The 25,437-nt window shown below is 33.5% G+C and overlaps 4 protein-coding genes across 7 annotated transcripts; 1 reads left to right on the top strand and 3 right to left on the bottom strand.

Moving 5' to 3' along the window:
* Nucleotides 1-981: 981 nt before the first annotated feature.
* Nucleotides 982-4,059, top strand: LOC101263178 (zinc finger protein ZAT5). 2 transcript variants are annotated; one of them, XM_010314284.4, is made up of 2 exons: nt 982-2,175; nt 3,922-4,059. In XM_010314284.4, exon 1 carries the CDS (start codon nt 1,088-1,090, stop codon nt 2,162-2,164), a length of 1,077 nt encoding a protein of 358 aa, XP_010312586.1. In that variant the 5' UTR covers nt 982-1,087; the 3' UTR covers nt 2,165-2,175; nt 3,922-4,059. The 2 variants fall into 2 exon arrangements, with proteins under 2 accessions (XP_010312586.1, XP_019066690.1); XM_019211145.3 differs by having other exon boundaries at nt 3,764-3,931.
* LOC101262883 (pullulanase 1, chloroplastic) lies at nt 1,711-17,867 on the bottom strand. Of its 3 annotated transcripts, none has more exons than XM_069291317.1 (29): nt 17,579-17,866; nt 16,688-16,823; nt 16,553-16,605; nt 16,322-16,430; nt 15,721-15,857; nt 15,379-15,578; nt 15,093-15,242; nt 14,795-14,855; nt 13,448-13,568; nt 12,994-13,084; nt 12,804-12,897; nt 12,556-12,651; nt 12,313-12,453; nt 10,690-10,740; nt 9,383-9,453; nt 9,080-9,172; nt 8,714-8,804; nt 8,528-8,599; nt 8,390-8,446; nt 7,315-7,383; nt 7,091-7,147; nt 6,849-6,923; nt 5,422-5,510; nt 5,146-5,223; nt 4,801-4,939; nt 4,452-4,561; nt 4,247-4,346; nt 3,867-4,051; nt 1,711-1,991 (listed from the first exon to the last, which is right to left on the bottom strand). In XM_069291317.1, exons 1-28 carry the CDS (start codon nt 17,789-17,791, stop codon nt 3,950-3,952), a joined length of 2,856 nt encoding a protein of 951 aa, XP_069147418.1. In that variant the 5' UTR covers nt 17,792-17,866; the 3' UTR covers nt 1,711-1,991; nt 3,867-3,949. The 3 variants fall into 3 exon arrangements, with proteins under 3 accessions (XP_069147418.1, XP_019066688.2, XP_019066689.3); XM_019211143.3 differs by lacking the exon at nt 1,711-1,991 and adding an exon at nt 3,641-3,772; XM_019211144.3 differs by lacking the exons at nt 1,711-1,991; nt 3,867-4,051; nt 4,247-4,346; nt 4,452-4,561; nt 4,801-4,939 and adding an exon at nt 6,427-6,496 and having other exon boundaries at nt 17,579-17,867.
* Nucleotides 17,868-19,691: 1,824 nt separating this feature from the next.
* On the bottom strand, nt 19,692-21,241 carry LOC101263661 (uncharacterized). Its single transcript, XM_004249987.5, has one exon. The coding sequence runs from the start codon at nt 20,939-20,941 to the stop codon at nt 19,919-19,921; it is 1,023 nt and encodes a 340-aa protein (XP_004250035.1). The 5' UTR covers nt 20,942-21,241; the 3' UTR covers nt 19,692-19,918.
* A 1,976-nt stretch (nt 21,242-23,217) lies between these two features.
* On the bottom strand, nt 23,218-25,437 carry LOC101263962 (uncharacterized). The gene is made up of 2 exons (XM_004249988.5): nt 25,092-25,437; nt 23,218-24,804 (listed from the first exon to the last, which is right to left on the bottom strand). Exons 1-2 carry the CDS (start codon nt 25,143-25,145, stop codon nt 23,986-23,988), a joined length of 873 nt encoding a protein of 290 aa, XP_004250036.1. The 5' UTR covers nt 25,146-25,437; the 3' UTR covers nt 23,218-23,985.

The following is a 25,437-nucleotide window of genomic DNA, read 5'->3' on the forward strand; positions in this document are numbered from 1 at the left end:
AGGACTAAGTTTTCACCTTAATTAATTACTAATTTTTTTTCCTTAAAAAAGAAAAAAAAGATGAATATTTTAGAGTCATAACTCATATGTCATGTGCAATACAAACGTGGTTACACATATAAGACTTTCCATACTTTACTACACATCTAATTCATGTTAATTACTTGACACTCATTATCCAACTATTGCTTGTCTTATTATAAAAATTACATATAAAAATGAGCCAGCAAAGCTACATGACAATTAATTTTTATTAGTCTCCAACCTTTGTGGGTGACAGATGGATTTTCAGTTTTATATATGAAAATTTCACTACTGGGATTTTTATAACAAAAAGGTAAATTTAAAATTTAAATTTTGAAAGTACGATATTTTAAGATTTTTAATATTAAAATAATTATTATTTTAAAGTTTTTAAACATAAACTTATATGCTCAACATTTAAATTTTGATGAATTCAGATGAATCTATATCAAAAAGCTAAATTTGTACCTTTCACTACTTAGGAATTCACCTAATATTTTAGATGAAATAATTTTCTGACAATTTTTTTTTATGAATTTCGATAAAATATTTTTGATAGAAAAATTTTTGTCTGAACATTATCTAAAATTAGTGAATTTCTAAAATATCATTATCTTCTATTCATTTCGCAAAGTGATAATTTTATTTTGGTTGTGTCCACATCTTGAATTACAATGGTCATTGTCCTACCTTGAGTTCTCTCCATCCAATTCTCCCCTTTTATCTCTCATTAATCATTAATTATCTACTCTTTTAAACCTCCCTATAATTAGTTTTTTTTTCTCACTAATTGATAGATAAAATACTAATTAACCTCACTTACTATATACATCAATTTCTAGTGGTGCAATTTTTCTCACTCCATTGACTACTTTTCTCACCTTCACTATATTTACATATCATCAACTCTTCTACCATCAAACCTTCCTCTTTTTATGTTTTTTCTCCCTTCTTTTCTCTCATTCCTCTAAAAAAAAAACATTCTTTCATTTCACATATATTTTTGTTTTGTTTTTAGGGTTAATTAATGTGTAAAACATTTGATGTTGGATAAAGGGAAATTATGGAGGCTCTTGAGGAAGTGGTAGTTTGTCCTTCTAAGGACCTCTTCCACATCGTTAAGGGCAAAAGAACCAAACGTCTTAGACTTCAATCTCCAAATATCCCTTTCTCCCTCACATCATCACATGATTCATTAAACGCATGCGATATCGCGATAGAAAATAGCAACAATAACAACAATATTGATAACTATAATAGAGATGATGTCGCTTGCAATGATGAAGCCATTGCATGCAACAACAACAATAACAACAACAACAATAATATTAATGAAGCTCTGTCTTCAGTCGCCTCGTCTGAGGTGTTTATCAACACGTTTACCGAGGAGGAGGAGGAAACCGCCAAGTGCCTTGTCCTATTGTCTAAAGGACGCGATGACCATCCTCCTCCTCCTCGTAGGTTCATTGACAATAATGTCGATTTTTTTAACGAGGATTTAAGGTTGTATCCAACGAAATTTAATAGTAAAAGGTACATTGAGACATCCACCAACTCCATAGATGGTACAAAAGCAGGAATATACGTGTACGAATGCAAGACATGCAATCGTACATTCTCGTCTTTTCAAGCACTAGGTGGACATAGAGCAAGTCATAAGAAGCCAAAGATATTCAACACCGAGTATAACAAGAGATCATATTTCGATTTCTCAGATGAAGATGATTATCATTTACAACACTCACCATCAACATTGTACAACAAAAACAAGAATACTAACATCAACAAGAACTTGCCAAATTCTTCAAACAACAAGTACACTTCTTCATCTCCTAGAATTCATGAATGTTCATATTGTGGTGCTGAATTTACCTCAGGACAAGCATTAGGTGGTCACATGAGACGTCATCGAGGGGGCGCTAACGTAAATTTACCTTATCATATGAGCAATTTAAGTCCAGCAACTTCTGTAGATCAAGAATTTGGTAACAATACTATTAATATTATGAAGAAACAAAGAGATCATGAGTTGTCTTTAGACCTTAACAATATTCCAATTCAAGATGATCATCCTGTTGTATCCTTAAAGCAACAAGATCAAGAACAAACACAAAGGCAACTTGTTGATTGTAATTATTGACAATAATGCAGGTACATTTTTTTAATTTTTTTTTTCTTACTTTTTAACCATACAATTATATGAGTAAATATTTTTCTCATTGTTATGATATACAAATTCTTTAATATTAATTCAGTGGATAATATAGTAAAAACCACTTAGTATTTGATTCATTTAAATTCTCATAGTACTTGAGTTTGCCACATGAATCAACATTAATATATATGCCGATGGTCTATCAAAATTATTATCTCTATCCCATAAAGATAGAGATAAAGTCTGCATATCTTGTTCTTTTCACACTTATAAAATTACACTGACTACATTATTATTGTTAATTAACATGCATACATACCCTTTTGAGGATTTACAGTCCACTTTATGACTTAATTTCTCTCTGTTTCCTTCACCAACGTGAATAACGATAATAGCTTTAGAATACTTAACTAGCATGTTGGCCTTTTAATCATGTTAGGTCTTTTGGATTGTACATCACCTTTTTGTTACTCCCATTGTTACATTTTATGTGAAAATATTTGATTGAATATGAATACGTGTGACATGCAAGTCACATACACACTATAACGTACCAATATTCTTTTACATAAATATATAGATTAGAATTTCACGTGTCTTTTCATTTTAGAAGAGTGGCGATGAAGTTTTAACAAGTCATGTTAGACCAGTCAACTTGTGCGTACCTTAATTATTCTACCAGATACCAACAACTACCTCCCGCTAGCAGAAATATCAAGTATTAAGCTTACCATGTATTTCTACAAGAAGTTGTTTACACAACTCGAACCATAACCTCTAATCACAAGACACCAACTTTATCAATTACACCAAACATTCTTTTTAGTTTAATTTGCTTCCTTGATTCAAAACATTGGACCAAGAAATTAGTGAAAATGCATGCATATTATATTCCAAGTGGAGATATGCTTGTGGAAGACAAGTAACTAGCATGAAAGAAATAATTTAGGTTTGTGTGTTGCACGTAAGGGAAGTTGTTGCAAGAGACAGGCAAAGTTTAGTGAAAATGCATGCATATTATATTCCAAGTGGAGATATGCTTGTGGAAGACAAGTAACTAGCATGAAAGAAATAATTTAGGTTTGTGTGTTGCACGTAAGGGAAGTTGTTGCAAGAGACAGGCAAAGTTCAGTTCATGTCCTAAACTTATCCCCCTTTTATCATATTCCACTTCTACCAACACCATATCTACACAATCTTTTTTATTCTCTCATTAATTTGATAACACATACAATAATCACACAGTTCGATATGGTATTAAAACAAATAAAGATACTAGATTCACGTCTCACCATCATCATTGGAAAAAAAATGTTTTGTCTAAGAAAAAATTATTAGACCTGAATATATTATCATCTACTAGATACTATTCTTCCATACCCTTATAATGTTCTCCAAGTCACTATTTATTCTCTTTGAGGATTCGTTATAAAGAAGCAAAATAAGGCAAAAACCAACATGAAAATCTGACAAGTTGACTCTTAAAATTTGATAGTACAAAATAAGAACATAAACAACTAGAGTAACAAATATTTGAATTTAAGACGCTTATTACAAGATAATAAAACATAAATAATCTTTCAGGCAACTTCCCTGTTGAATAAACAGAGAACTGGGATTATTTTATTTATTGATTATCCAGGGCCATTTTTCTAAAACTGAACATAACAAGTTACAGTTCATGTACCTTGTGTAATGTTGCTGAACTATGAAAGTGATAACTCACGGATCCTGCCATCCAGGTTTCCCTTTTAATGAGCAAACGGACTTTTATCGAGATTCAACAAACACAGAAGTTGTTCGGGCTGGCACGTTAAAGCAACCCGAGGTTGCATCATATGTTGAGTTCTTAATAATGTCAGTTGAGTTCATCTGGAGATGCAAAAGTGAACAATGAACATCATATAAGTAGCTAGTCATGCATGAAGATGCGATTGTATTTATACTTCTATTGTGAAACAAATAGTAAGACACTTTCTATAAACTCCGAAGAGGCTTGTAACATGTGTTTACGGAAGCACATTAACCAGTCTGGCATATTCAGATATATAAAAAACAAATAAATACCTGTACTGGATGCAATTGAAGAGATTTTGCTCTTAGTGCAAGATTGGCAAATGAGACATCGGTCGGGCAAGGATTAATGATGACAACTATATAGGAATAACTGGTAAAATGAGAAAAAAAATCGTCATTCAATTAATGGTTCAGGTATATATCAACAGAAAAAAGCAGCAGCACGGAAGCCTAAAGATGGATTAAATTTACCCACATTGGATCCAATTGAGAGAGCCCTGGAATTCCCTGGTGGCCATCTTCAATGCTCATTACTATAAGTCCAGGAATCCATGAAGGACCAGTATTATGAAATCGTACTCTTTCCTGGTGAAAGATGTCAATTTGTGACGTTGACACACAGAAGTACGTAATTGCACAATACTGAAGAAACAACATACCCAGTGTAATCTCACAAATGAGGGTCTGGGGAGGGTGGTGTAGGCAGCCTTACCCCTACCTTGTGAAGATAGAGAGGCTGTTTTGGATAGACCCTCGGCACAATACTGGAGAAAAAGTAGTCAATATTTTCATTAGACTTCATCGATATGTATTTAAATTCTAACCTGGATAGCATTGGCCGTCTTTAGCCGGAAGAGTGGTGAGGAGTATCGTATTTGCATTAGATTCAAAAAGTTTTCAACAGCTGCAAGGATATGACTCTTCTGAGGCTTGTAGGATGGATCTGCTAGTCTTGGTTTGATTCTGAAAATAAAAAATTCAAAGATGGAAGTACTTTTAGACGGGTTACAAATAGGAAAACCATCTTGATTGTATGTATCAGAACTTCACCAAAGAACACATGAACCTCACCCCACCCAACCACCCCACTGCCCCAAAGAGAAAAGTTCCAACTCTCTTTTTCTCATGGAGGAAATATAAAGGTAAAGGGTAGTAATGAAATCACTAACAGTGGCCAGTTTCTTTCATTCTTCTCTTTCGGAGGGAGGCCAACACCCCAGTTGTTAGAGTTGTAGCTAAAGTCCAGCCTGAAAATAACAGTATACAGACATCCACTTTATAAAGGAAAGCATTAACTAGAACTAAAAGAAGAACAGTAAGATTTAGGACCAGAAAAGACGTCATTAAGTAAAGCAGAAAATAAACAGTAAAAAGCAAGTCATCTAAGATTTTAAATTATCAACAGTCACTGAAGAAAGTAACTTGCAAAGGGAGAGGTGGTGGACCTGTTGAACCAATCACCAGAGTTGTAAGAGTCACGATCTATCGATTTTGAGCGCAACATTTCATCTCCAGCGTGGAAAAATGGTATTCCCTGTGAAAGGTTAGCAAGATCAGTTCTGCAAGATGAAGAAAACTCACAATCAAACTCACTTAAAACTTAGCACGATTAGTATGTGTTTTACTTAAATTATCATGCAAATTAAAATTACTACATTGAGTTTGATCTGTGTAGTTACCCTATCATCAACCATAAACATCATACCTGTGTATCTTTCTATAGAAAATTGAAAGAGGACTCAAAAGCAATAAAACTTCATTTCTTTTTTCTTTTTTGTGGAAACCTATAACATTCTCTTTCCGAGGCTCATCACAAGGCAAAACAAATAGAATCTACAGCTTAGGGGTTACAGCAACACTATATATGCCATAAAGATAATATCATTAGCTATCATATTCCTAACAACTGATCAAGCAGAACAGGCAGTTTTGATTCTAGCCTACTTGTGGTCCAGTTTCATGTAAAAGATTGGACCACATTATGCGTTCAAGTTTATTACCACTAATGGCACAATCCCTAACTAATAAAAACAGCTATATGAACCCTCTATATCCATTTAGCTCCATTTGGATCCTTTCCGTTACAATGCTCAATAATTTGTATTTAATACAGTTTAGGTTCTTTTACACCAGAGATCCTCGATCACAGTAGCGTCCTTGCGCTGGCATGCATATCTCTAAATAAATTAAAAAAAAGATCCTGCTCAACACCAGACTTAGTGCAAGTGTACCAATACAACTTAGACTTTAATTCCAACTAATTGACATCTTTATTTGGATCTATTAATTTCCATTATGTTCAATTCTTCGTAATTTTGTACAGATTTCTAAAGATTGAAGATGTTATGGTACAACTTCCATTCTCTGTGATTTTAGATCTACCTAATTCTCTTTAACGCTTTCAATTGTTATAATGCCACACTAATAGACTAGTGCATTTGAAGGTTTACCTGGGAAATTACCAAACCATCTCAGGTGACCATGTCTCGTCATATCCTCTATTTGTGCTACTTGTATATTCTGTCAAATGTGATCATTTTTAATTTTATATAACGGTAGTTCATTCTTATTATAGGTAAAAATATTAGTTATATGTATTTCTACGACACTAATTGTGTGGATATGTAAGGCCTCGGAGGCCCAACACTCACCCATATAATCTTGTTAGTCTCAAACTGTTCTATAGAACTTTGTCTTTTTTACTTCAGTAAGTATCTTCCTATCAACATGACCCAAAAGTAAACGTAGAACAAAGAAGCTTTAACAAGATTTTACTTGCAACAGTATACCTGTAAATATACATTAACATACAGAAAGTAGGTAAAAATTAAAGTAGGTACATTATTCTTCGAAGGAACAAACTGAATCTGACCTGAGAAAGGGCTATTACAGTGGTCGCTAAGTGGTTCATCCTGCATCTCTCCTCCACAGAAATGTCCTTTGGAGTCTATCAAAGTGAAGCAACTAATTGATACAGGAAAAGAAACAATGGATGTATAGGTTGCATACTTGCATATTACCTACCAAGTTTCACACCGTGTGCCTTTGGTCTTCTAGTATTTCTTGGTTATCAAAAAAGAAAAAAAGAGGGCATATTGCAAGAGAAAAAATTACCTTAAGACTAATGATGTCGAACAGTGTCTCATTGTCATGAGCAGACACGTAGTTAACCTGCATATAACAAAAGCAATTACATTGTTTTGGAATGTATTTCCATGGAGAATTAACTGGGAAAGATGTCTGACAAGATTGGGATAGCGTTAACGATGCAGTAGATATAGCTCTCACTGAAATGAAGTTGTTCAATCATAAATAACAATAGACACATAGTTCCTTACTGTTTCAACGGGAGAAGAAGCATATCCAACTGGCTTCCTGTCATGCATGAGTACTTCAGATCCTTTAACCTGGGTAAGAAGAGTATACAGTACTCAACATATCTCCAGTGTCGAGTTATGTTTGTACATTCTAAAAGATAAACTTTCAGTTCAGCTTGAAATGTGGTCCTCTGTGAAACTTGCCTTAGGCAAATCCGACTTCAGAAAGGGAGGCCTGTGAGGGTGAGTTTAAGGCGGTCTTAATCTAAATGCATCTATTGAATATTTCACTTGAGAACAATTTGCAGCTGGTAGTATTTTTCATTAGTTTCTACTTCTAAGACTGAAGTTTTATTTCAAAAGACGATTCATGCAAATGCATTCCACGTGGATTTCTGGTCGGATCGACCCTTAGTTAGACCAAAATGATTATCTTTTTGGGGCATTGGAAGTAGTTAATACATGCATTTATTTAGCTGGGCAAACTTAACACACTTTATGGTAAAGTTGTCATTGACATAATTAGTTCATGACCTTTGCAGTCAAATGTAGAATGAAGGCTGGGAAAAATGCATCTGGGACATGGAAAAAAAACTCTATGCCCCTGCCTGTCGACATAAACCAAAAAGCACGCAGCTTTGACAGAACTACAAATATAACACTTGGTATGACACACCATTCACAAACAAACCAAAACAGTTCTAATTTGTTTTTGCAGTATCAAAAGCATGTGATAAAAAGGATAGCAGATCAAGCTAATAAGATGAAAAATATGATTAAATTGGTCAACAATATTAGATTTTGATAAATTGGACCAAACCTACTTATTTAATAGTAAGCCCTAATACATCATAAAAGTTTTGTTTGGCTTATTGGCTAATAAACCTATCAAAGAAACAATAGGTACAAGAGTATCGACTTTCTTAATTGCCTTGGTGATTAGAAATGAATAGTAATAATTATCTTATAACTTCAATCGCAATGATCATCAGAAATGAACAGTAATAATTATCTTATAACTTCAATTGTAATGAGTTGCAATGTCATTGTGATGTGAACATGACGCAAAGCAAATAGCAGTCGAATCTATGGATACCTCTTGACCATCACAGTTCGTTAGCACAAAATCCTTTAAGTTTGCAGCCATGCCAACCTGAAAAGTAAACATGCTCTTTGATAAGAAAGAATAACTTAAGAAATATTTATGTCATGCAACTGGAGTAGGGCAGAGTACCTGAATGTGATCCTTCGACACAGTAAGCATACGTTCTACATTGGCTTTATCACCAAGATCATGACCGTTAGGCTGAAGAGCAGCATGTACAAGTTACTGAGACTGTGATTATTCATATTTTTAGAAAAATGGCAGGAATTTATCACAAACTTTATATTTCCAAGTGCCGAAGAGTTTTATCATTACCTCCGAATAAAGGCCAGTTACAAAACCTTGATGTAGAGGATGACCAAAAGGTGATCCGCCCAGTAAAGCATCCCGAATACGATCATTGAAGCTAGTAACGAATCAAGAACAGATAGTGAGGAAAATACTTTAAGATAGCTTCAAGAGATGAATAGAATAGGGACAAGGAAATATTCCCGTTTAAGCCTATGAGCTCTTGAAAGCATTATCCCACAGTAGCTGGAATTATGTCATCTTCTTTATTGTTAAAGCTTCAATTTGCAATTTATTATTGGCTCATAAGAAGAGTAATTTACATGCAGACATACAAGGAATAGGAAATCATCTTCGTTTGACAAACAAATCGAAATAACTCAGAAGTAGCACCTCCCAATTCCAGCTCCAAAAAGGTTAAATTGTGATGCATTTATCCCACGTCCATTCTTTGCCACTTCACCAAAATCCCATCCTTCACCATATCTGAATTGAAAATAGCATTAAGAATCAACTGATAAAAAGGAAACAGAGAATCAATGTAATATTCAAGAAGAACTAAAAGTACCTATATTATCATGGGCACAAAAGATGTAATAAGGATATCTTTTTTAAGATTTAAAAGCCTACAAAAGACTACTATAAAACATACATATCTAGTAATAAGGATTGATCGTCAATGGTAACAGTCCTTACATATAAATGCTTGATCCATCCACACCATTTTCTTCTGTTGACAAGCTATTCAGAAATGACTTTGCCTTCAACTACATCCAAAGACACGGCGATCATAGAGTTAGCACACTTAGCTTTGAGCACCAATAATTTTTAAAGAACCAATTAATCAAGAATTTGAACACACAAGGAACATAATTAACTATCATCTTATTTATAGCTATACTAACTACTGAAATGCACAAATAAGTGTTGTCCTACTCAGACGATTGGCAGCAAGTAGACATGCCTACAACCTGAGTAATCATGTTAGCCTGTGCATGTCAACATTGTTATGTGACATCATAATTTTCGTATAAAGATGTCAATTGGATATGGGTTAATCATAAAACTGCATAAAGTAAAACAATTTAAATAAAAAATCAAACCATAAACAAGTAAAAAAGAAAATCCTCTTTTAGATTTCAAGAAAACAGACTCTTTAATTCCTGTCTAAGATTAAACCCAATACACTCAGGTCGTTTTACTTATGTTAGACAAGGTCACTGCAAAACAATAATCTCCCGCCTATAAAACCACAGATCACCTGAAAGATGCAAGCAGTGACCTAGAAAATTACTTACAACATAAATTATTTAACATCAACATCAACAACGACAACATACTCATTGTAATCCCACAAGTGTGTATGTATATGTATATATATATATATATTACTACCTATATTATCCATGTCCTTAATATAAAATTTTAATGCATTTTCATTGGACCCACAGTTACTCTTTGAAACACAATCTTTCCTCTATGCTATTCTTCAAAAACATCAAGGTTTATATACGGCCAACGTGTGCTGAAGCAAATATGCCAGGACCCATCATTTTAATGTTTTCTATCTCCATGTCAAGTCAGATGGGCCTATCAAATTGGGACAGAAGGAGTAATTAGAACTGGGACTCAAATATTAGGTCCCCAGGGGATAATAATCTCTCTGCTTAATTTATCTTGATCTTTTTCTCCATGAGCTTTATGCTAACAAGAGATATCCCAATTCTGAGAGGAAGATCCACTGGTAACTACTAGCACCGTATGATACTTGCAACAGCCTAAAATATAGAGAACTGGCTTCTCAACTTTTTAGCCTTCACTTATCTTTCCATCTCATGCATATAACTTGTACCAAAAACCACAGGAAGCGTTATCTTGTAAAATTTCATCTACAACTGGAAAAACTAATAAGAAATAATTACTGCGTAGCATTCTGCCTTCCTAAACGAACGAATGGAGAAAACTTTCTCTAACCCACAAAAGGAAAAGCTTTAAATACTTACCATTGTACGCTTCATTATGTGACCCATCAGGTCAAACCGAAATCCATCAATCTGCAGAAGACAAACAAGGTTTACTCATATATTCTCTTTCGGAGAAGAATAGGAATTCTTACTCAAGGACAAAAGCATCGGTGTGTACACACATACAGAACTCAAAATGGAATATGTGACATCAATTATGTGAATTAAGTAAGATAAAGTTAACTAACTTTATTAGTTATGAGTTGGTTTGGCATATAATAGAGTAAACATTAACTTCTGTATTTCTTGAGAAAATCACTTAGTAACTGTTTTAGGCATTTGCCATGTTCAGTCATCAACATCAAGAACACAAAGCATGGTTTCGGTGCGATATTTGAGAAATACAAACTGTTTATGGAACCATTAAATCAATGAACTGCCCCATCTAAAAGATCAAACTGTTAGAGAGGAGACACATCTATTGATTTACTTAGGTCTTCCACATGTCCGCGTGAAATAGTTTATTGTTAGGTAGCGTTAAGACTTGAACTCAAGACCTTCGAGGCTCTTTCCACTCTGATGCCATTTTGAAAAGTTTAAACTGTTAGATGGAGACACTTTTTATTTGTTTAGGTCTTCAACAGAGCCTTTGGGAGGTATACCTGTTGTTTCTGATAGTTTAAACAATTAAAGTGGAAATGACACAAAAAGTTGCTTAACAGGCAGTTACGTCCACCACCAGAAAATCAAGGAACTATTATACCATTTAGCACTAGCAAGTATTTTCTTGTGCTAATTAATGACTAGATATGATATATTAGTCAATCAATTATCAGAAGCCCATTTCATTTCACAGAAAAATATATCATTTTAAGAGCCTCCTGTCGTACGTGAACTCATAGGTAGCATAAAAGGCATCAGTTTCTACTGGGATTATGGTTCCACGGTTTCTGAATTTAATTCCATTTCAAGTACTTTTGCATGCTCGAGATTAGTAACTAAAGTCACATGTCAGACATTCTCTAAGTTGAGTTACCAGGTTTGGAGACTCGGTCCGTCAGTCGTGACATCTATACAGTATAATATTGCAATGCTGGACTTTAAAACTAAAGCTTCTCATCATTATAAACTCCTATAGAAACAAATCTGAAGGTGCTCCTATTTCTCATGCTTAAAATGGCGAAGAAGTTCAGAGTTTTTAACATTACAGTTGGATTACGATATTCAATGCAAGAGTTCCTAGCTTTGGACTTCCCACAAATAAAATTGATCTGGAGCTTACAGAGGTATCATTTGCTGGAAGACAAGCAGTCTAACTTATGGTATAGCAATCCACATTCATATCCCGTCTGATCTTTTAATTTCAAAAGGTCTTGATAACAATTACATTTGACAATCTCCTTTATCTTTAAAAAGCCAATCTCGAAAGGTAACATAACAATTATGGGTCTTATAAAAATTAAAATACTAAAACAGCAAAGTAGAGGTTATTAATAAACTACATACATTCACAGTCCCTAAAATATGACTACGCAGGCCATAGCTTTAAACAGAATATTCAGCCAAACAAAACAAGAAGAAACCATAAAACAGAAGAAAAGAATTTAGGCTCTACAATTACCATATCTTAGCAATTGCGTTCGAGGGTGGAGGGAAGCATACCTTATAATGGACTGCCCAGCACTTGAGGTCGTCAAGAATTAAGCGTTCAACCATGAAATGCTCACTGGCGGTATTGTTTACGCATGTGCTGTTTTCAATGCCACCATCAGCATTTCTCCTTAGAAAGTAACCTGGAACGATCTATTGAAAGCAAACCCAATACAAAATATGTATAAGGAGACCAAGTTAATTATAAGGCTATAACCATAAAGTTTAACGAGGTGGAACACAATAATTCGTCACCTTGTCTAGAACAGAGAAGTCACTAAATGGACCGCTTGCATGTAAATGATTGTAAACAACATCCAATACAACACGTAGACCAATACGATTAAGTGCCTGTAAACCAATTAAGCCTTAGAGTGGCGCCAAGGGAATTGAACAATATAGGTCGATGGTCTATTCAGTATAAACAGAAAGGTTGATGGTATATTTAGTATAAACATAAGAATGCACAACAAAGTTGGATCTTTAGATAAAATAAGATCTACCTGCACCATTTTCCGAAACTCGACGATACGACAAGGACCATTTGCATTACTTGCGTAGCTTCCTTTTGGAACTCCCCAGAGAACAGGATTATACCTTTTCTTAGGCAGCCAACAATTCAATTTTCACACACTGGCCAGGAAACTACAATCAGCTTAGACACAAGTTGAAACTCTAAGCACAGTATCTCACCCCCAATTATAGCCATCTTCATCTTGGATGGCTGTGATAAGAGCTTGCTGCTCCTCAGAATCTGGTGGAAAAGAGTTGAGTTTCTCGATATCTGATAAATACATCACATGAGAGACCAGGAAACAAAAATGAATGAGATGAGATTCCAAGGGAAAACCCAAAAAGGCAATTAACAACCTCATCATAAAATCTAGAACAGACATGGCACTAAACTAATCTGAATATTTCTATCTTTAGCTAATTATCCACTCTGTCATGGTATCATGTGACAAAACAGCAGATCTGGTTTGAGAGAATTAAGTCCCTCGTTTTGGTCTTTTATTGCGTTATTTTCAAATTACCAACTTCAGCTTCATTTATAATTTGTGCTGAAAAGAAAGGAGAACAAAAGAAATACTAAAATCTTTAATGGGGAACCCCCTCTCCAAACTGAAAAAAAGTTGAAGAGCTTTACCTGTATACTTCCATTTATGTTTCTCATCTTCGACACCAGCAAACTGATAGGTTGGCAGCAGATGGACATGAGTGATACCAGCATTTGATAATCTTTTCAAATGTTGGACACCAGCTGAGTCCTTCAAGAATAATGAGATCAGGGACACATGCTTATGGGACATATCCAATGCCACCTAACTTATGTGCGACAAAACCTTCTAATGCATTGTGCCATTGTGTTAACTGTGGGTGCTGGCTTAGATGTTTCCATTAACCATTATTTAAAAGCTTGTATAACTAACACAAAATCAGATAGCTAATACAGCACTTAAAACCTGGTCGTGGATACTCTCTAACAACATGGAATAAAAAAGTGCTGCTATAAAGCATAAAGCACAAATAAATGAACAGAATGAAGGAGTGACACTTGTTTGACTTGCAAACTGATGCCAGACTAGTTGTCAAAATTCAAAAAAATGCACCAATCGGCTACCAAATTGGGCCGAACTTTTGTGATGAGCTAGGTAACGAAGCCTAAAATGAGACACTTATATGTTCTGTTGGTTTAAAGAACTCCCCAAGTTTTATTTCCTAAAAGGTGTTGACAACAACTTATAAGACCAAGCCCAGGTTGCAAGGTTCAGATTCTTCGGGTTTCGCCTTAGATTTAGTTGTCTCTGGTGGAGGAGTAACCTTTGTTGTAATTCTTGCTAGAACTTGGTAACATTACCATTAATGGCTTATCACAAATAGTACATTAGACAGTAATAGTTCTGAATACTTCTTACTGATAACTTCATAATAATATTAGGGAACCCCGATCACTAAGACCTTCTGGCTCAATACAAGAATGAGGAAGCTAATATGTCCCGTGAAAGTGAGGACTTAATCATTTCTCATGGAAATTCGACAGGGAAGTTATTAACAAGAATGAGAGAATTCGTTTCTTTTGGAGAAGTGTATCTCTATGTGTGGACGCGCTTCTGCGCATGTGTGTGCGTCCTCACTACAAATCTCAAATACACCATGAGATCGGTGTACCAATCTAAATCACCATTCCTCTCCAACCACCGTCCATCATTGGTTGCACCACCCATCACACACTACAAAGTTATCGGGTAGACTACTATAGCAGTCTTTTTCCAGCCACTTCAAATTGTATGTTCTGCCATAAACACACTTAGTATACCAATGAGTTGTAGTCCAGTGTAAGTTTACCATCTACAAAGCTCAAATCTCAGTAGGATACGAAGCAAATGAAGACATGAAATACCTTGCTCAATACACCTATTTACTAAAAGCTTGAACTCTGGTCCCAAAAACTATACACCCATATAAAACAAATCAAACAGAAAAGTAAAGCTACCTGTGACGTGAAGGCGAGATAACCGCCCTGAAATTCATGAGGCACAGTAGGGTCATTGGCGCTGGCAAAGTGAAAATCATAGGTAAAAAGATAAGTGTTCTATAGTACTGCTAATTATGCATCTTGATTATATATGCATTACAAGCTTCTTCTCTTGTAAAGTGAACTGCTTGAAACATGTTATCTAAGGAAATGAGTAAAGAGTCAAACCGATGTTGTAGGAGCAAATGGAGAATATTGACCAATATTCAGTAAGATTTTTCCAATAAGAAATTAACATAGCAAGATCACTTATCACCTGAAATCTCTAACATGCAGCTCATAGATGCTAACATCAGAAAAGGAAAGAAGATTTGGCTTCTCGTCTTGTAGATTATCCCAGCCTTCAGGCTTTACATCATCAGAATCAAGATTAACTAACAATGTCCGCTTGCCATCAGCAGAGAGACTGTCCATGCAAAAGCAACAAGATGAATGTAGAGAACAGATATTAGACACAGAAATAATTGCACTATGGAAACAGCAAGTTGCAATCAGTAAAATCAATTTCCTTAAGAGCAAGTGATGAAAACAGAGCGACATACCCTCTGGCATATGGATCATTGCTCACACATTTCTCGATCCGCAAAGTGCTAGGATGGTAAACAGACACTTCATAAACATAGTAGCAACCCTCCCAATGCCTTGGCCCCTTAGCACTCCAAACACCATCTAACTCCTTGAGCTGAACAATTTCTACTGGGTCAGCCTCTGATGGACTCTTATAAATGAGAGCTTGCACTGCCTGGTTTGGTAGGCGTAATCAGAAACAGCAGATTAATGAAATAACACAATGATCCCTCAATTTTGGTCATTAAAAAATATTCATTACAAACAAAAGTGTTATCTTGGAAGGAAAAGCTATGAGACAAAAGAACAGAACACACTTGAGCAGTTGGTGCCCAGAGGTAGAGAGAGACAGCTTCAGTAGCGAAAATACCACCAAGGGGGCCAGTATAGGAGAATAAGTCATCGAGAATACCAGGTAACTGCAATCCAGTAGCACTTGCACATTTTCCATAAGCTACAAACAACATAAACCCATTTTTACCAGACATTAGACATGCTTACCCATAGCGTGTAATACAGATAGTGAGGCTGTTGAATCAGATAAGCTAGAGAATAAAAAGGTATTGAAGTCTCAAATCAAGACAAATAAATGAAGGAACAACGTCGAAGTGTTGACGCAGCAAAGGACTGCTCAAATGTTTATGTTTGCTACTGACAATTTAGAATAGCAGTATATTTCAATAATCACCACCAGATGAATTAGGTTTCCTTGAATTATGAGCATACTACAGAATATGAAACAAGTTTCATCGACTATGAGTTCTACCAAAAGATGTCAATGATTCATTTTCTTAAGTACTGCATTAGATGGAAAAGTATCATTTTCAAGTAAAGAGAAATGTGGAGGTGTGGTTCCTACTAAGTGCCGTCTTAGACTTCCTCAAGTGATAGAAAGGCAAAAACACGGGAACTACTTACAATTGAAGATGCCAACAGCTAATTGGCACTTGACTAAACTTTGGAAGTCCAGAGTTGCAGGGACTTCAAATGCTGCATAATCTCGAATATGAGGAAATTTTTCAATTACCTAAAGCAGGAAAATATGTAAGGAAACAAAAGAACACATAAATTTGCTCCATCTTTGTATCAATCAGGAAAAAACAATCCTTCGAACAACTAAAAGATCCCATCACGGACTCAGTGACTCACCTGCTGTGGAAGTCCATAATTTGTCCGTTCAAGTTTGATTTTCACATCATGGCCTGTTATGTATAAAAAAGCTTAGGATCAGATCTGATTATCATAATCAAACGGAGTACCTGAGATGCCACCTAGAGTACACACCTTGAATTCCATCATCACCAACACATAATCCAGCCTTTCTACTAGCATATAAGTAACATTCACCCTCTCCAGCACCCACATTCCAAGCAATTATTGATTTGGTAACCCAAAATGCTCTGCTGTAGAAAAGACTATCCTGCAACCATGAAAAACTAAGCACTAAGGACGCTTGCGGTTTCAGATATAAAAAAATACTCCTTCCGTCCCAACTCATGCGACACTCTTTCCTTCTTATTCAATTCAAAAAAGAATAACACATTTCAATATTCTAGAAACAATTTAACTCAACTTATAATTTTACCTTAATGAGATTATTTATAGCCACACAAATATCTATGCCTTGTTTTAAACCAAAATTTAAAAAACCTTCATGTCATGCTTAAACTATGTACACTATCACGTAAATTGGGAACAGAAGTAATGATAATAGTCCCCACATAAAACTCACCATCACTATTATAGAGTTAATTTCTCAGAGTCGATCACACAACTAACAATATATATCATAAAGTCACTTGTAACACAAAAATCACTCAATTAACCACAATTATCTCAATTTTGTTCTATAACTCAGAAAGTCACTCAAATTTATTTTATAACACAGAAATCACTCAATTACTAACAATCATCACAATTTTGCTTTATAACTTGAAGTCACTCAACTTTATTCTATAACACAAAAATCACTCAATTAGTAAAACTATCTCAATTTTGTTTTACAACTCAGGAAGTCACTCAACTTTGTTTATTAACTCCCCTATTATATCAGTTTAAAACATTACATTGCTAATACAATTCCACATTGTTAATAAAACAATCATGTACAATTTTACGCGGAATAAAATGTACAATAAATAGAAATATCAGCAAAAATTCCATAAGTTACAAAACCTGAGAACACGAAGGGCTTTCAGATTGGTCCTGAACCGGCATTGTTGAGCAGCACCGGAGATTTAAGGAACGAGAAGTTGCCGATTTGAAACCGGATCGATACCGAGTCAAGGAACTCAGTTGAAGCCTCGATTGAGCTGGAAGAAGGAAGCGAGTGAGCTCGAAAGGTGCAAAAATGGCGGAAAATGGAGTGGATGAAAGTAAAGCAGACATTTGAATAACAGTTACTCAATTTTTCTGAGTCCGTTCAGTTCTCAGTAGTAGTTGAGTTCGCTCCCTTTTTCAGATTGGGATTTTTTTCGTGTTATTTTTGGGTATTATAAAGTATCAACCCAATACTATGGAATAGTTGCATTTTGGTCCCTCAAAAAAGGATTATTTATGTTTTGGGTAAGTCTAAAATGATTTCTAAAATATAAATTTTATATTTTAATAAAAATAAAATATATAATTTTATTTTGAACTTAATATAGATACATCTCATTTTATATTATCTAAATTGGTAATATTATTTCATCCTATTTGTTCGCGGTTCGACAAATCAAATTTCAAAGACAATATCATTGAATTTGTAATTCTATAACTAAGAATTCAATAATTATGTCATTCTTGAATTTAGCTGGTATAAATTTTAAATTCTTAATACATTGTATTTGAGTTTTCATATTTTAGGTAAAAGTAATCTTTTTCTAATATTATTGGAATATTAAAAATAGGGAAATCTTTTTCTAATATTATTGGAATATTAAAAATAGGGATTAAAAATATATAATTCTTTTTTAATTATATTTTTAACGACGGCTAAATTTTACTTGGCTAGCTGGTGTGCCGTTTTTAACATCAATTTGCATCTTCACAAATTAACTTGGGCCGTTAATTTCTGACTAGTTATTTTGGGCAAAATCCAACACGATAAAATATGTTTGTCGAACTATATAATATAACTATATAAGATAACAATGTGCAAAATAATATTTTAATACTGTGATAACCTTCAATTATTAAATAAAAATGGAATTGGAAACTGGAATCATGTTTATTTATCCCTCATTTGATAAAAATAAGATATTTTTTGTGCGTATATATAGAACCACATTCTTTTAGCTCATAAAAAATTAAGAAGCTCAACTTTGGATTCGAATTTTGTCAATAAATTGATTAATATATATATATATATATATATATATATATATATATATATATATTATATACGCACAAAAAATATCTTATTTTTATCAAATGAGGGATAAATAAACATGATTCCAGTTTCCAATTCCATTTTTATTTAATAATTGAAGGTTATCACAGTATTAAAATATTATTTTGCACATTGTTATCTTATATAGTTATATTATATAGTTCGACAAACATATTTTATCGTGTTGGATTTTGCCCAAAATAACTAGTCAGAAATTAACGGCCCTATATATATATATATATATATATATATATATATTATCAATATTTCCTCGTGATAATTTTGTTTTATTTTTACTTTATTTCCTTTTCAAACGACACTTACATCTTATTTTACGGGTCGCTATTATATCGCATGGTTTAAGTTTATTAGTAGGTGATGAAAAGATTCATTTTATATAAAGATTGATTTGATGTGAGCGCGTTGTTATCTTAATATTTTCTTCTCACTTTGTCCTACTTCTCGTAGTAGATTTTCCTCGTATCTTACCTTTTTTTTTAGGTTTATCATTGAAAACGACATAGAACGATACAATCTATCGAGAATCTTTTTAGAAATAACATAGATAATAGATATAATAATGCTCGATAGCTATAATTTTGTTAATTGGCTACACAGTTATAGTTCTGTTTGCTATGGAGAATATTTAGTTTTGATAATCGGCTATGCAGTTATAATTATGTTTGCTATGGAGACTGTTATTTGTATATTTCACTAGCAAATATACAAACAAGATAAAAATATACAATTTGGAGACTACATATTATATATTTTGTTTGCATGTTTGTATATTTCACTTGCAAAGATACAAATTCTATAACCATTCATTTTAGATTATTTCAACACTTAATTTGTGTATTTCACTTGTACATATAATTTTTTTCATAAATCTTATACAAATAGAGAATATAAGCATATACAAATTCTAAATTTATTGAATTATACAAATTCTATATTTATACAATTAGAAAATCGAATAACAAAATTTCAAAAATCTATAACTACAAATTAAAAATATACTCTAGATGTTTGTCATTTTCCGTACTTAACCCAAAAAATAATACTAGCTTCCAAAAAAAAAACAAAAAAAACACGTACACACACATTGGGTGCATGCAAAATATGAACAAAAATAACACCATTCAAAGCGTGATAGTATTCGTCTCTGTAATCTCTGTATAATCAACCTCTTCACATTCCGTTGCCAATTTCACTAGCTGAAGAAGACTACCAGTAGCTAACATGGCTTTCGTATTCAAATCATGTAAAGCTCTTTCATACAAAGACCCAATGGCTCCAATTGCATTTTCATACAATTTTTCATCTTTTTTATGACCCATTAAACAATGCCCTAAAATCCTCAAAATTGGCTGTAAAAGCTCCCATGGCATATGAATCCTTCTTTTCACATCTGCATTGTCTTCTCCTACTTGCCCCGACGACCAAATCCTGCAAAATTCGCAGAATTCAAGTTTCGATTCAACTGGAATTTGAGGGATTTTGGTGTAGTATAGTTCCAATGCTACCCCGACGATACGACCTCGTTTCATCGATCTGACGGTTCCGAATGGTTCTAAGGTAGGGGAAATCACGGCGAGATTGAGTTCTGTAGCGGAGTTTTTAGCTGCTTTGTTTGTTTCGTGGTAAATACTGGAATGGGATAGATCTGGGATGTTGACGGTAATGGATTGGGAGTTTCGATTGGAGGTTTCGTGTGCGTATAATGCTAGTAATACAGCTTCGAATCCGGCTAATGGTTTATGGAGATTGACTTTAGAGAGATAAACTCCGGCGATTATTGGTAGGAATCGGAGGACGACGAGGTGGAGTTCCGGTTCGTTTGATTGGAATGTATCGTAAAGCCATCGGCAGAGATTGTCGTCGCCGGCGCCGGAATCGGGTTGACGGAGGAGTTTAGAGATTTGTGCGGCGGTTTCGGTGTCACGGAGGAGGCAGGCTGCCGGAGTTTCGGAGGAAGATAGTGAAGGAGGGACGGAAGGGAGAATGGAAGATAATGATTGGATTGCGTCGTGAGCTTTTGTGTAGGAATCTGACCATCGGATGTGTGGTTTGTTTGCGGTGGTGGAGGAGTCTGTATCTTGGTCGCCGGCAGCCGTGGTGACGGCGGAGGGAGCGGTGGCGGTGGTGGGGGTTTCGTCGGACATTGATATTGTATTGGAAGGGGAAAATGTTAATTAGAGGGAAATTGATTATTGAAGGTAATTATGGAGATTAAGGGATTTAACTTTTTGTAGTTAAAGAGAAAATTAAGGAATGAAAAGTGGATCTTAATACATTTAGTTTGTTTAGAAATTAAAAGGAATGTAATTAGATACATCATAATAAAATTAATGTATGAAAGAAAAATATCGAAGTAAAACAATCATGTTGACATAACGAAAAAGAGATAGTAACAATGAAATTGAAGAATATGACAATACGAGAATAATAACAAGAATATAAATAAGAAAAATTAGTGAACATTTGAATATGTGCTAATCTTATCTCTCGAGTTCTACACACATCTATTTAGGATCAATATGTGTTTGGATAAAAAGAATCGCAATATCGTGCCTCCCGATCTTCAATATCTCCACCTCTCATAATATTTATTATAATGATATATACATACTTAAAAAATAATCTTTTACTCACATTATAAAATAAAAAAACAAATAAAGATTAAAGCTAAACATCGCAAAGAGCATTTATATTAATTGTACTCCCGATGCTCTAATTGCTCTGCCTTCCTATACGATTTGTCTTACATGACTTACAAATAATTTATATAAGATATTTTATTTACGTATGAAACACAAAAAAAGAAAAATGAGTAAATAGTTTATTTATTTTTCTGAAAAATATATTCTTTTCATGAGAAACACACCAAAACTATTCAATATGTAGTGATACATGTATCTATGAAGTGTATATGAATCATTTGCATTTCTGCCCCTATTTCTTGTTGATTTTTATTTTTTGTCTCTTAAGATGAATTATTTTTTTTTGCAGTATATAAGTTTATAATTTTACATCATAATATTTCAAAAATTATCTTTTATGTTTAATTTTTACAGGTAAAAACAAAGATTAACTCATTAATTAAAGGGAAAATCATGCAATAAATGTGTATATATATGTATATGTAGTTCATATTAGATTTGAAGGTCCAAAACATTAGGAAGCCCAAGAAAAAAGAAAAGAGCAAGAATTATCCAAGGTAATTCTTCATACTAATAAATAAAGTTTTTATAATATAATCAAAGGTAATATATTGTAAATATGTAACTGCATCTAACTTAATTAATCCTTATTAATTAAATTACAACATTACTATGTGAAGCTAAACTATTTTACGTCTTTCAAAAATATTGCACAATAGATCTATATGTAAAAAAAGGAAGTCAACTTGAAATTATATTTTAGTATGTATATGCATATATTTAAGATTTTTTATGATTGAAAATTATATTTAGTGTGTGATGATAATACACCGACTGGGTTATTAACTACTATAAAATTAGTTTGAATTTTGACTACAAAAACTTACATGGTGAAATATAAATAGTAAATGCAGCAATAAGTTATTTGACATATTATATTTAACTTAATTGATCAGAATTGTATTTTTTTAAGTATTTTTTGGTATGGTACCAAGTATGAAAATATTTTTAAGGATAATAAAATTATCTCTAATTCATTAGTTTATCTTAGTTTAATTTGAATTGTTCTTAAATAATTTGTTATGCAATAAATAATTATTACGAAATATGTATAATGTATTTATCAAATTGGTACAGTGTTGACATTCTTCTACTTTGACCCGAACAAAAAAAAATAACAAAAAGAACTTTATCAATCACTAGTAAAATTAAAGATTATCATGTGCTAAGCATAAGTATGAACAGCTTCAATGAAAGCAACATCCAAATTTTACTTTGATTTTCATTATCCATTGACTAATTTCATTTAATTGGGTGGTTTAAATTGAACATGACCTTTATGTAGCAATCACAATAATTAAAAACTTCAAGGTTTTGTTACCATATTCACAAACTAGTTGAACTAACTGTCCTTTTGGTCCATCCAACAAAATTATTTGTTACTTTCTCTCCAAAATGAATGGAAAAAAAGAGGGAAATTTAAATAAATATTTCTATTTTTACCTAGGATTCTTTTAATTTGCCAATGAGATAAAAGTAATTCGATTTCCTTTTTATTATATTTGTATGAAAGTGAAAGTAAAGTAACTTCAACTATAGATGTCATTTTAATGGCAGACATAAACCATGTATGGTAGGTATACCTTATAGAAAAGTAGAATCATTTGGAATCTTTTCAATTAAATTACTTGTTGTTTCTTTAAGTTATAATATTGTATATCATAATAATAATCCAAAAGAACTTGGAAAATTAATGAACATGGCATAAAAAGGCAAAAAAGGAAAACAAAGCCTTCATTAAACTAAATCATCTTCTCAATGATGACAAACAAGTCTACAACATCATAATCTCTCAAGATACACCTTGCATAATATTTTTATGCAAAATTAGACCAAGAGAAAAAAAGATAGCAAAGTATACATATAGTAAAAAAAGAAAAATCCCCAATTACTCATATTACATGGGGAAATAATTAAAATAAAAGATCAAACTCCTCTCTCCATCCAAATCAAAGGGCTTAAGAAACAAAGCACCAAAGTCATGATCAAGAATACAACACTTTCATAGTGAGACATTGATCTTGAAAAAAAACCCCAAATATGTAACTAAGTAAAAGGCCATTCATAATTAGACCTTTTGTCAAAATCCTCTAAATCTTGGTTAGCTAATAATTAAGAGGATTGCTTAGTTTCTAAGGCAAACCAACTAATTTTACAAAGATCCTAATTGGATGGAATTAAATGACATGCATATGATATCCATCCATTTTCATGCTTAGTAATTTTTACCTCCTTTTTTCATATGAAAAGGATATATAAAGCATATGTTACTATCTAAACTTAATCAAACCAGTAGCGAGATGGATGAAATTCCTCCACCTTCAGGTAACTTAACTCCTGATGGGAGCACTTGTTTTTCCCTGTAACGGGCCCTACACAGCTCGAATCCAAATTAGTCGAGCCAGTAAATTTCACGAGGGAGAAAAAGGAATACTACACTAGATAAAAGTGAGCTAATTATAAAGGTGGGAAAAGAAGGAAAACCACTACATGTTGGTCAATGATGATTGGTGAACAACTTTTTGATACTTTGAAGTAGTATCAATGCCTTCACCAATGTTAAAACCAGCCCCAACAACATCCCTTTTTTGACCAAAACATGTTGTAGCACCGGGGGAGATTCCCCCGGTGCTACTACTCAGGGCAGAGTCCTGATGTAGCAAACGCGGAGTAGGGGAGGCAATAGTGACCGGAGGAATGTCAATTGAATTGAGTTGTGGTGGTGGATGTTGCCATTGAGGCAGTGGTCCTGCTAGTAAAAGTGTTTGAAGTAATGGCCCTGCTTCCATCACAGCTTGCAAGAATTTCCCCTTCTCTGGCAATGGCTTCTTGATTACAACATTTTCAATTAAATCTTGGACTAATAATGGTGGTGAAACAACATTGTTTTCATCACAATCTGAGGAATTAGAAAGTACACAAATGTTGTTGTTGTGGTTAGAGTCAACTACCCCTTTTAAAATAGGGTCATGTTCTTGATTGTCATGACTAATTGTTGTGCCACTAGAAATAGGTGCACTTTCTATAACAACATTATTTTGGTTATGTTTTTGAAATTGAAATTGTACTTGTACTTGTTGTTGTTGTTGTTGTTGGAGCAATTGTTGTTGTAGTATAATTTTCTCCATTCCAATCCTTTGACATTTGCCTTGTATTTCATCTCTTTCTTTCATAACTCTAGTCAATAGATCCTTAAGTTGCAAAATCTCCTCATCTTTTCTTGCAAGTTCCTCATGAGCTGAAATCACAGTATTCTCCAATTCCAATGTTGTGTACACCAATGAATGCTTCAATTCTTCTATCCCCTATCAAATATCCCAAATCCACATTAATTACACAACGAAAAAATCGAGCATTTTAAGTTATATTGCTCAAAACTTTTAAAAAATAGTGACAGATGCATGTCAGATCCTTCAAAAACAGTACAATAAAGTACATTATTTTGGAGAACTATATTCAAAACTGATGCGACATTGATTTTGGAGAGTCTGAGCAACATAATGAACATTAGTGACTGACAAAAAAAATAATCAAGAAACTAAGAATGTTAGTTAAAAGAATCAAGAAACTAGGAAGTTAGTTAAAAATTTACCTCTTCTAGGTAGTAGTTATAAGGCCAACTAAGAGGGCTACATTGATCTTCCATTTTTTTGTCTCTCTCTCTCTCTTTCTTGTAAATGTGTTTGGCTATTGAAAGAGGTTAAAACAAAAGAGGGTACATAAAAAAAGAAGTTGAGGGTTTTTGAGACTTACTTATATAAACTAAAGTTTAGTTTGCTTTTTTATAATGCTACCATAGTAATAGTAGTACTATTGCTACTTTATCTTTATTATTATTGTTGTTATTATCTCACTATAAGAGAGGCAAAATGTTTGTGGAGAAAAAACACAAAAGGCCAAAAAAGAAAAAGAGAAGGGAAAAAGGGGTTATAGTGGAT

This window comes from Solanum lycopersicum, chromosome 11 (genome assembly GCF_036512215.1).
Source record: "Solanum lycopersicum chromosome 11, SLM_r2.1".
Classification (NCBI taxonomy): Eukaryota; Viridiplantae; Streptophyta; class Magnoliopsida; order Solanales; family Solanaceae; genus Solanum; species Solanum lycopersicum.